This window comes from Crocodylus porosus, unplaced genomic scaffold (genome assembly GCF_001723895.1).
Source record: "Crocodylus porosus isolate Cpor-Errol unplaced genomic scaffold, CroPor_comp1, whole genome shotgun sequence".
NCBI classification, from domain to species: domain Eukaryota; kingdom Metazoa; phylum Chordata; order Crocodylia; family Crocodylidae; genus Crocodylus; species Crocodylus porosus.
This window is the reverse complement of record NW_017728943.1, coordinates 59,445,333-59,457,034: the sequence shown is the minus strand read 5'-3', so window position 1 is coordinate 59,457,034 and position 11,702 is coordinate 59,445,333. Positions and strand designations below refer to the sequence as shown.

The 11,702-nt window shown below is 39.0% G+C and overlaps 1 protein-coding gene across 2 annotated transcripts in view; it reads left to right on the top strand.

The window, feature by feature from the left end:
• Window positions 1-11,702, top strand: part of GLTSCR1L (GLTSCR1 like) — a 76,733-nt gene that overhangs the window by 43,456 nt on the left and 21,575 nt on the right. For both annotated transcript variants that reach the window (XM_019549416.1, XM_019549414.1), the window contains exons 2-5: window positions 2,331-2,379; window positions 5,687-5,735; window positions 5,826-5,894; window positions 9,523-11,223. In XM_019549416.1, coding sequence (XP_019404961.1) covers window positions 2,336-2,379; window positions 5,687-5,735; window positions 5,826-5,894; window positions 9,523-11,223 — 1,863 coding nt within the window. In that variant the 5' untranslated portion in view covers window positions 2,331-2,335. The remainder of the gene's footprint in view (window positions 1-2,330; window positions 2,380-5,686; window positions 5,736-5,825; window positions 5,895-9,522; window positions 11,224-11,702) is intronic.

Below are 11,702 nucleotides of genomic sequence, written 5' to 3'. Positions count from 1 at the left end.
ATGTGCCTCTGGATCTGTACAGGGTGGGCTGGGTGGGTTGCAGCTGCAAGCTGGAGCCAGGGGCCGCACTGTGCTGTGCTTGGGGCAGGCAGCAGCGGTGCTAGGAGAGGGCCATGGAGGAGGCTATGTAGCTCCCCACCCTCAGCGCTGCTGCTGCTCGATCCTCCCAGCAGAGATCTGGGGGCAAACGCCCCTCTCCTCCTCCATGCCCTCCTGAACAAGTGGCGGGAGCCCCTCCCCCCTTGTGCTCCCTGGACAAGCCACAGCTTCACCCCATGCCCACCCTGCCCCAGCCCACTCCAGCTGGGCAGTGCCTACCCCAGCCCCTGACCTCCCTCGCTCACTACAGAGGCCTTGACCTGCCCTCCCATGCCCCTTTCCTTCCCCCTCCCCTTTCACCACAACAGACTTAGCATCTGTATCGGAAATTGGATTGATATTGGCTGATATGCCTCGTTAAAAATGGGCTATTGGTATCGGCCCCCACAATCTCCATCAGTGCATGCTTTATGAGTAATGACATGGCACTAAGCAGGTGTGCTGGTGGATTGGGGAAAAAATTATTTTTCTAGTATGAAGAATCTGTCCTTAAATGCTAATTCAGGAGATTCCCTCTTGTGATACATGGGCCTCCTGTAGGTAGATTGGAAGAAGTTGTTATGACGAGAGATATGCCAGAAAAGAAGTGGCTATCATAATCAAGAGAGGGCCAAAGTGTGGATGAGAAGTTTAGCAATAGGGCTGAAGAAATTGGTTATAGGGATGTGCGGAATGGGCCATATCGATTTGGATTCAGATTCGACCCAAATCGGGGACAGTGATTCAATTAGTTGATTCGGAACACTGTCCCGATTCTATTTGGCTGAATCTGAATCTGAAGATTCAGTGCTGATTTGGGCATAGACACAGCTTTAAATATTTTTTCTACATACCTTGAGGTATCAGGTGTGCGGCTTGTGAATGCTGTGGTGGTGGATGGAGCGTCCCACAGGAGCCCAGGGAGATCCTCTGTGTGCTTGGCGGTGAACCCGGAAGTGGACCAGACGTACTACTGGTCCACTTCGAGGTCTGCTGCCAAGGGCATGGAGGACCTCCCCTCCCCCCACGTCCCTCTTGGCTCTACGGTCAGCCACAGGGAGACCCTGGGTGTCCCCTCAGACCCAGGAGGCACCAGTTACCGAGCCGAGGGGGGCACCCCAGCATGCTCCCTGGCAGACCCAGAAGTGGACTGGAAGTGCTGCTGAGCGTGCTGGGGAGCCTGCCACACTTCTGTGGGGGATACTCCATCCACCCCACCATCTCAGCATTGACAAGTCGCCTGCTACCTAGAGGTATGTAAAAAAAACCAAACAAACATTTAAAGCTGTGTCTATATCTCAATCTTTCTGAATTGATTTTAGGGGGTTCCAATTCGATTCGGAGAGATTAAGGGGTCTCCTGATATGATTCGGAGATTCAGCCACCAAATTGGGTTGAATCTCCGCCGAATTGAATCGGTGACCGAAGCTTCACACAGCCCTATTGGTTATATTTTGGAAGACGAGTTTATTGGAGGTGAGACCAGCAGAATGTAGAGGAAAATGTGCATTCTACATGTAGCAGCCTTTCTTAGTCCTGCTAACAGAGCTTGCTCAAGTATGTTTATGAACATTGCTTAGAAGAAACAGTGGAAATATTTGTAAGAGGTAGCTCCTGAAATAGAAATGTTCACGGGCTCTAAGAAAAGAGTTTCCTCAATACCTAATGCTATTGAGTGTTCTTTGTAGCCTAGTAGGCTGTGGGCTCTGTTCTCCTAAACTTCACCTTGTTAAGTTTCTGAATAACAAAGCAATATATCTTAGTAATCCTTATCAATATTTCACATTCGGCAACACTCCTTTGTACTCCAGCTGCAGCCAGCTCTCAGGCTGAACAAAAATTCGGCAAAACTGTTGTAAAACATTAGTGTAAACATGTTTTATTAAGAAAGATGAGTTTACAGATAACATACATTTTAAATTCATTTTTTCATCCACAAGAGGTCTGATTGATTAATTTGGTCAGGCTGTTGTTTGTTTCCATTTCTTAAATAGCTACAGAACTTCACTATAAATATTACCCTAAGTTTTGCAGCTATATACACAGTGCTAGATTCTGCACGGAGGTAGGAGTGTGGGACTCAAATGGAACTCAGCTGGAGTTACACATATTCATCTGAGAATATGGCCTGCATCACTCAATACCCACGACCTGTTTATTAAAAATTTGGTGTACTTTTAAATGACTTTATTGTTGAAGGAAATCTTTAGTCTGATTTTGATGAAATATCAGTCCTTTCCTTTTTGCTTTAGTTGTCATGGATGATGACGACGATGAATCCTGTCTCCTTGATCTTATTGGGTAAGTTCCCCTTAAGAAATTCTTATGGAGAAGCGATGCAAAAAACATGTACAAAAATTAATCAATGTCAGAAGAGGATTCATTTCCAATGCTGTCTAAACCTATATGTGTCAGTTTGATGGCCGATGAGTGAAATGAACTTTGTTACTGTTCTGTCCCTTGTGGACACCTTAAAGCCCAGTGTCAGAGTTTATGACAGTTGGTAGTCCACTTATTGACATTCTTCGTCAAAATAGGAAAAGCCTGAATAGACATGGAGATTGAACTCTCCTATTTATTTAGTCATGTTTCTGTTAGTTTTGTAAGATAGCTTGTACTGCTGCTGCAAAACGCATGCTTAATAGTTTTGATAAATAAAGGACTTCAGGCTTTAGAGCCATTAGTGCACTGTACTTCGTAAGCTCTGAACTTCTAAATTAAATATTAAAATGTGTGTTTTATTTCAGCATACAAAGTATTTCAATCATTTTTATAGGTGATAAAATGCATTCGTATAAGAATGTAATAAGAATATAGAATTGCTGCTTCATATTATAAAAATTACAAACAGGGTATCAGTTGTCTCTTCAAAGGTATTTTATTTGAAACCCCTACCCATGGGAAAACCCTGTTATATTGGGTTTATACCCTATTTGTTTGTTTCCACAACATTTGTATCCAGAGGTGGGCAGGGTATTCCATATGGGATTCATAAATCAGTATTTAGGTAGAGCTGTAATCCAAGAGAAATTGATATATACTTACTGTAGGTATGGAGAAGTTTCCTTCCCTTGACTAAGATACCAATTCTGTGCTTCAGGAATAGGTAGCTTCTATGATGTGTCCCATATTTATTGACTATCCAATACATAGCATTTTTTTTGAACTCTTGGGGGGAAAAAAGTTTGATTTCAAGTGATAAGTCAGTTACCATAAAAGGAAAGTTCCTATGTAGTACCAGATGTAGATCAAGTCAAGTATGTTGATCTGATCTTAAAACATCTCAAGTGTATAGTGAACTTGGGCGTCTTATATTGCATTCCTTATGCACCCAGAACTTCCCTTAAAATCAGTGGGAGTTTTGAATGTAAAAGGAATAAAGGACCAATGATTGCTATAATTTGTAGTTTACTTTCTGAACAATGTGGCAGGATAACAGGATGTTGGCAGTGTTGCCTAAAATTGATGCCATATACATTGTACAGTGAGACTGCTGGTTTCCCTTTCAACTCTGAATGGGAAAATATTGCTCCTTCACTGGAACATAAAGATAAGAATAGACAAAATGGAAAATGAGGTGAAAGAGATCCATCATAAGCATGACTTATGAAGACACCAGTTAAGTCTGCAGAGTGCCCAGAAAATGAGGTCCTACACAAAGGAGAGTGTTGGGATGAAGCATTACATGTATTGTCCCCTATTGTAGTGTCTACTGCTTGTAGCAGTTATCAGCCAGAGCATCCTTTCCATTACACCTTTGAGTTTGGTAAGTGCCCTCTAATCTTTATGAATTCATTTTTAGAATTGCTATAAGATATTAACAATGGGCGCTGACAGATGTGGGGAAGAAAAAACCTGGAAGCCGCAGTGTGTTGCTTTGACCCAGCTCTGTAGTGTCTGTATAGATCAGGGGCTTCAGCGGGGCTTTTTGGTGTTTTTAGCTAAAGCTGACTCAATCAGCTATTAGATGAAGCACCAAAAAAGCCACACTAAAGCACCTGTTGTATATGGAAGGTGGGAAAGACGGGTGCAACTAATGTGCTGCCTCTTCTGGGCATGCTCTGGGCTTGGCACAGGTGAGCGCCAAGTTGAAAGTAAAGCACCATTTTTTCCTGCACCTTGGCAAGCAACCAATGGTAGTTAAAATAATGATAAGACAACTAGAGTTAAATAACTAATGAACACAATACTTTTTTAGTAATGCTGATAATAAAAACCTTGATTATTTATCAGTAAAATCCATATAGCTAATTCATATCTAATGGATCCACAACTGAAGCAATGACACTTTTCCTCTTTATCCTTGTAATTTGCTGTAATCTTCATTGAGGATAAGATTTCTTTTTGAAAATGAAAAGTGTAAAAGCTGTAACATGTAAGTAAATTCTGACTTCAGATGTCTAGACAAATAAGTTAGAATCATGTAAGATTACAAAAACGTTTATACGAAACATGGTTGAATACAGCGTGATTTTTTTCAAATGTAAAAAAAAAAGTATTTTGTAAGCTCTTGCTTTTTAGGTTAGATGGATACTTGAAGGGGTCTTTATTTTGTTTCCTGTTTGTCTTTTAGGATGCTCAAGAAAGAAGAAGGGGATGTATTGAATTGACATTTTTTTACACCTGGGGTGGGGGAGGAGTACCATGGTTCTCACAAATGTTTAATTAATATTGTTTAAAAATAAAGATGATTTGTTTTAAATCAAAGAATTCCTGTATCTTTTTGCCTTGGTTATGTGCACATTAATGGGTGTTTCACAAAACAGTTGTATAAATTCCTGTGTGTGGCAGTAACAACAAAATAATCTCATTTAATAAAAAGTTATGTGGATGCATACATTGAGAATTTTTCCTACCAGATTTGCATGTGCTTTTATGTGTGTGTGTTTTTAACACATTCTGACTCCAAATAGTCATTTTATCTGACCACACTCCTTAATTATGTATTGACACTGAATCAGGTTATCAAAGGAAAAATGCATTTAATCAGTTATGTTACATTTGATCTGTTATGGAGTTAAATTCATTTGGAAAAGTTGCAGCCATTTCTCAAGAAAAAATACTCATGAGAAAAGCACTTTTTATTAGTATATAGGCAAGAAAACGCATTTATTTCTACATATTATAGTAAGTCTTCATGAGGACACGGGCAGAAATACAGTTGTAGGCATTACCTCTGATCTCATTAGAAGATGTTATTCCTATTTTAGCTGTCCTAGTAGATTAATAATAGTATTTGTCCTTTTATGCTCTTACAGAATACTGTATATTCGTGTCAAGTGTTGATTTGAATGGAACTATAAGCATATTTGGTTTTTTTCCTCCTGGAAATCAGTATTTATTAATTCAAACTCTGTAAGGCATTGTAATGTAATTATTTCCTAATTTTGACTAGAAAGCTTTCATAGTTTTAAAAACTACAGAAATGTAGTGAAAAATATTAATAATTAATAATAAACATGGTTTGCCAACAGTGTAGCTCTTTTAAAGTCAGTGAAGCTACTCTGATTTACTTGACCAGAGCACTTACCTCATTTATTTATGCCTTTTTAACTCATAGAAGTACTTGAAATGGTGATTTTTTTTTTTTTTTGTTTTGTTTTTAAAGGGACCCACAGGCACTGAATTATTTTCTGCATGGACCTAGTAGTAAATCTGTAAGTAGCATTCTCAGATATTAAAAGTGTCTAAACTTTAGTGGCTGCCTTGCTGCAAACATTGATTTTGCTGTATTTGTGTTCTAACAGAGCAATGAAGACTTGACAAATGCAGGATATTCTGTAGCCAACTCAAATTCAATTTTCGCCAACTCCAATGTAAGTATTTAGAAGAGAAAATGTACATACTTCCATTGTAGTTTATTTATTCTATATAAAACTGAATGGATCAGATTCAGCCTTTGATTTTCTTCATATGATGGCATTCTAAATTTGTTCTAGAGCCACTGAGGCCCCAGAGCAGGTTTAGCTTAAAAATTCATGGAAGAATTAGGTTCCTTTTTAGAGGTGATCAGCAGACATCCTAGTTTTCTGCTGGGGGGAAAAAAAAGCAAAAAAGAAAATCTTTATCTAAAAACCCACAAAAATCTTTGCTTTTCTGTGGCCTGCTGGAAGTGCAGTGGTATCCCATGGTGAGTGGTGCCATTTCTGTCCTCTTATTTTTGCTGCAGTTTTTGTTTCTCGGCTGATCAGCAGCACCTACCCCCTTCCTTCCTGTGATTGGCTGGGAGGCAAAAACCATGGCAAAAATAAGAGAGCTGCTTACCACAGGACACTGCCACACTTTCAGTAGGTCATGGAAAAATATGGATTCTGTGTTTTTCTGTGGCGAATAGAAAACTAGGATCCTTGGTGATTAGCATGGGAGAACAGTTTTACTGGACATGTTAACATGGGTGTTCTGCATGTTACTTCTATGAAATAAACTGCGGAATCTATAGTGTTAGTGCTCATAGTAAATGTAGACCTTCAGTTAGTCTTTCTCAATTTGTTTGCATTCATTAGGACCTTATCCCATCTTATTTCTGGGTAGAACCTGACATAGCAATTCCCTGTTGTTCTAATTCATTAAAAAAAATTACATGCTGTGCTTTATACTTTAATCCAGCAAGTAATGTACAATAAAGCTGAATTCTTTAAGATAGAACATTCTCTTCCTGTGACTCAAGTGCTGAGATTCCATCCTCACAAAGTCCTAATTCATACCGGAATGTTGTCAGTGTGTTTAGAATCTTGAGTATTCAACATCTTTATCTTCAAGTAATCATTAATGGCTGATTACCCTCTTGCTATTAGAGAATGTTTCAATAAGAGTTCGTAATTTAAAATAATAAAACATTTAAATATTTTTCATAGTGCTTTCTAATGGTAACAGTCCCCTTTTTGAGCTTGTCATGGAAAAAAAATACTTTAAATGTAGATATGGGCCCTTGCATTTAACTCAAGATTTATAGGATGTTTTGTTATCTCATGGTAGAGTATGCAACAACAGAGAGTATTGTGTATAGTAAGTATACTATTGAAAAAATGTTTTACGGGCAATATTTTAAGTAATAATAAAACATTCAACATTACATGTAGAAGAGTTTTGCATTATTTTGCTGCCTTCATTGTACTGAAATAAGAATAAGAATTACTGAATTAAATAAGAAGACTGTTTACACATAGTTTTCTGGGTTTCACAGTTGATGACCCCATTGCCTAAAATTATTGATATACATGTATGAGGGCCTTAGATAATTGTCATATTAGGCAATTCAAAACTATGAATACATGAGTACAGTTCTTATGATTTATCTCTAGCTGCTGTACGTGCAGCAGGATGTTGACCTGTGTTGCATCCTTTATTATTATTATTTTACTCTTATCTATGGGAAAAACATAACAAATGACAGCTGCTTTAAATAGCTCAGGTTTTAACAGATGAGACATAAGAGGTAGAAAAGACATAAGAGCTGGTTTGTATGAAGTGGGGAAGACAATCAGAAACAGTGATTACAGTCACCATAAGTGATAGAAGTTTTCTGCATGGAATACAGGAGAGGTGAATGTTGAGGATTTATCCATAGGTTTATTGGGAACTCCTGGATTTTGACTGGGAGTTCCTCCCATACATTAGAGTGGTTGTAGAAGAAAATATAAATGTGCTCACAGGAGAAGAGGGTGATTTCACCTGTGACATTTTTTGCATGCGTCAAGGGAGTTGTAGCTAGGTCCTATTAAATTCCATTCTACTGGGCTAATGGCTGGATATGGCAGATAATATGGCCCATAATATAAAGTATTTCTAAGGTGCTGGTATCAAAGATACTAGCCAGATTTATTTCCTGTGTTTTTTTTACATGTACTTCATATTATGAATTTAGAAATAAAGTTTAAGGTTTCTAGTGCTATTTAAAAATAGTAAGAGCCCTACAGTAAAAGCTTTGTTATCCGGCATCCCCCAGGAATGGGGGATGCCGGATAACAAAATATGCTGGTTAATTGAGTGGCCTGGGCCACTGCTTCTCCCGCTGTGTCCGGGGTGTCCCACTGCCCCTCCTGTGGCATTGCCACCCCTCCCGTGGGCCTTGTGGGCCCTGCGGGACAGGGTGGTGGGCCCCGCACAGTCCCGCACAGCATGTTTTGCCCCCAGGCCATTGGGGCTTGGCAGCACAGGCTGCTTTTCCCTGGGCCACGGGAGCTTGGAGAAACTGGAAGTGCCATGGTGGGCACTTCTGGTTTCACTTTATCTTACAAGCCGGCATGCTGGTTAATTGAGCATGTTGGCTTGTAAGATGCCGGTTATCAGAACTTTTACTGTATAATATTTTACATTAAGAAAGATACTTTTGTAAAATACGGATGCCAAATTCTGTAACAGGTTGACACAGAAATCATAAATTGAAGTGAATTAATTAACCAGTTAAATCAGGTATGCTTAGGGAACAAAATGGTAACCAAGAAAAGGGGAGAGGGGGCAAAGTTTATAAACTCAACAGTTTATCAGTGAGCAGAAAGAAAGCAATCTAAATTTCACACCTGAGGAAAATTCATATTGTTTACTAAACTTAAAACCTACATACATTTTTCAGGTTTAAACTATTTTTTCTAGTCTTTTGAAACCTGTGCTGACTAAGGTAACCAAATAAATTTGTACAGTAGGAAAATTGTTTTCTTGGCTACAAGTAGTTCAGGGTACAGACAGTTTCAAGTCTGCTAGCCAAAAAAAGATTGCTATAAATCTAAAGAGTTTCATATTCATTGCGCCCCTTTATAAAGTTTATCGTAGTTGTATAATATATAGTTTTTTGGAATTTTTAATAGTAGACATAACAAAAACATATTGCTACCATGGCTCTGGTTAATATAGCCTCTCCAAAATTCCAGTGAAATTAATGTAAATCTAGACTAGAGTTTCTTAGTTTGATAATGAGTTTGCATTTCAGCCACTGCAGAAAACAACATGGGCAGTTTTCTGAAAGTGGAAGGATCCACTTAGAACCAGGAAAGGGCAGGGAAAGACCACTTTGCTGCCATCTTCCTGTGCGCTACTGCTTTCCTGCTCTTAAATCAGTTGCAGTGGAGGTCTGGATCCTCCCCTTTCTTCCCTTTCCTGCACAGTACGCAACTCCAGGACATAAAAGTGGTACTTTTAGAGGCTATGAAATAGTTTCATGTCCTCCTGCACCAGAATTACCTCAGAGCTGAGTGCTATGCAGTGAGTTTGGGGATCTAAGGGTAGAGAGAGAAGTTTCACCCGGAGCCTATTTTAAATGTGCAAATTGCACCTAACTGGTGCAAAAGCTTTGTGCTGGTCCTCTACATAGACTAAATTCAATCTATTTTCGTAGGATAACATTTATGGAGGCAATTCATGTTTTTCAGGGAAAAAACGAAATAAACATTTTAGATATAAAATTATTGTAAACATATGATTTCATTTATTTGTTCTTTTATATTTCAGAACACTGATCCTAAAACATCAATAAAAGGTGTAAGCAATCAGCTTGGAGAGGGGCCTAGTGATGGACTGCAACTGTCAAGTAGCCTTCAGTTTCTTGAAGATGAACTTGAATCTTCTCCTTTACCTGATCTCAGTGAGGATCAGCCTTTTGATATTCTTCAGAAGTCCTTACAGGAGGCCAATATTACTGAACAGACTTTGGCAGAAGAGGCATACTTGGATGCCAGTATAGGTTCTAGCCAACAGTTTGCACAAGCTCAGCTTCATCCTTCTTCATCAGCATCCTTTACTCAGGCTTCTAATGTTTCTAATTACTCAGGTCAGACGTTGCAACCTATAGGAGTTACTCAAGTGGTACAGCAACCTGTTGGAACATCTTTTGCAAGCAATACAGTTGGTGTGCAACATGGCTTTATGCAACATGTGGGAATTAGTGTTCCCAGCCAACACTTGTCAAATAACAACCAGATCAGTGGTTCTGGGCAGATACAGCTAATTGGTTCATTTAGTAATCAGCCTTCCATGATGACCATTAATAACCTTGATGGATCTCAGATTATATTGAAAGGCAGTGGACAGCAAGCATCAGCAAACATGAGTGGTGGACTCTTAGTTCATCGACAGACTCCTAATGGTAACTCATTATTTGGTAATTCAAATTCAAGTCCAGTAGCACAACCTGTAACTGTTCCATTTAATAGCACAAATTTTCAGACATCTTTACCTGTGCATAATATCATCATTCAGAGGGGTCTAGCACCAAATTCTAATAAAGTCCCCATTAATATCCAACCAAAGCCTATTCAGATGGGTCAGCAAGCTTCGTACAGTGTGAATAATTTGGGAATACAGCAGCATCATGTACAACAAGGAATTCCTTTTGGTTCAGCAAACTCACCTCAGAATTCAGTAGTTGGTCCTCATATGTCTGTTAATATTGTTAATCAGCAAAACGCAAGAAAATCAGTTACACCTCAAACAGTTAGCAATGCTGGAGGTAGTATTGTTATCCATTCTCCTATGGGACAGCCTCATGCACCTCAAAACCAATTTCTCATACCTACAAGCCTCTCTGTTAATTCTAATTCAGTTCATCATGTTCAGACTATAAATGGACAACTTCTTCAGACTCAATCTTCCCAGCTGGTTCCAAGCCAAGTATCTGCTGAACATGTTATGTTGAACAGAAACTCTAACAACATGCTCAGAGCCAACCAGTCATATTCAGGACAGATGCTGAATAACCAGAACACAGCTGTTCAGTTAGTTTCTGGTCAGACATTCACAGCTCCTGGAGGCCAAGTTATAGTAAATCATGGAAATTCTCAAATTGTTGGGGGACAGGTGCCATTACAACAGGCATCACCAACCGTGCTGCATTTATCACCGAGTCAAGGTAATGTTTCTCAAGGTAGATCAGGTTTTACTACAATGTCACCTGGACAGTCTTCAGTCTCAAATATATCAGCATCAAACCGGTTCACTGTTTCAAGTTCTGGCTCTGTACATCCAAGCTTGGGGCCTTCAATTCAGTCTATTGCATCAGGAGGAAATTTTACTGGAGATCAACTTACGCAGCAGAATAGAACTCAAGTTTCAGTCAGTGGGTCACATCGTCTTCCAGCTTCCTCTTCTAAATCTATCAGCACCTTTAGTCACACATCAGTAGGAGTCACACAGCAACAATATCCTTTTGGTCAGGTATGGATAACTCTTGAGAATCTGCAGAATACGAGGAAATACTTTTATGCTAATAGAGACTTCTGGTAAAGAAATAATTTTGTTGGGGTGGTGTCAGTACAGATTGCACTTCAAATAATACTGTATTGTCTGTATATTTTAGCATATCCTGTGCTCTCTTTAATTGTATTATAAACAAATACAGTGTTTCTATTGCAAAAAGCTTCAACTTTGCTACAACCATTCCTGTCAAAAATATCCTTAGTCTTACTTTAATGTGGATAACGCTACCATTCCTGTTAACACAGAAAGTCCTATTTTTTGTTAATTTGTGGTAGGATTTTCAAAAGTGCTCACTCTTTATCTCTTTTCCTTTTGATATGTCAAAACAGAAGTTTCAATGGCAGACCAACTCAGAGCACTTTTAAAAATGCTTACCCTCACATCATGAAGCAAGACTCTGCCATGTGTAGGCTAGTTGCAGGTCATTTTGACTCCTG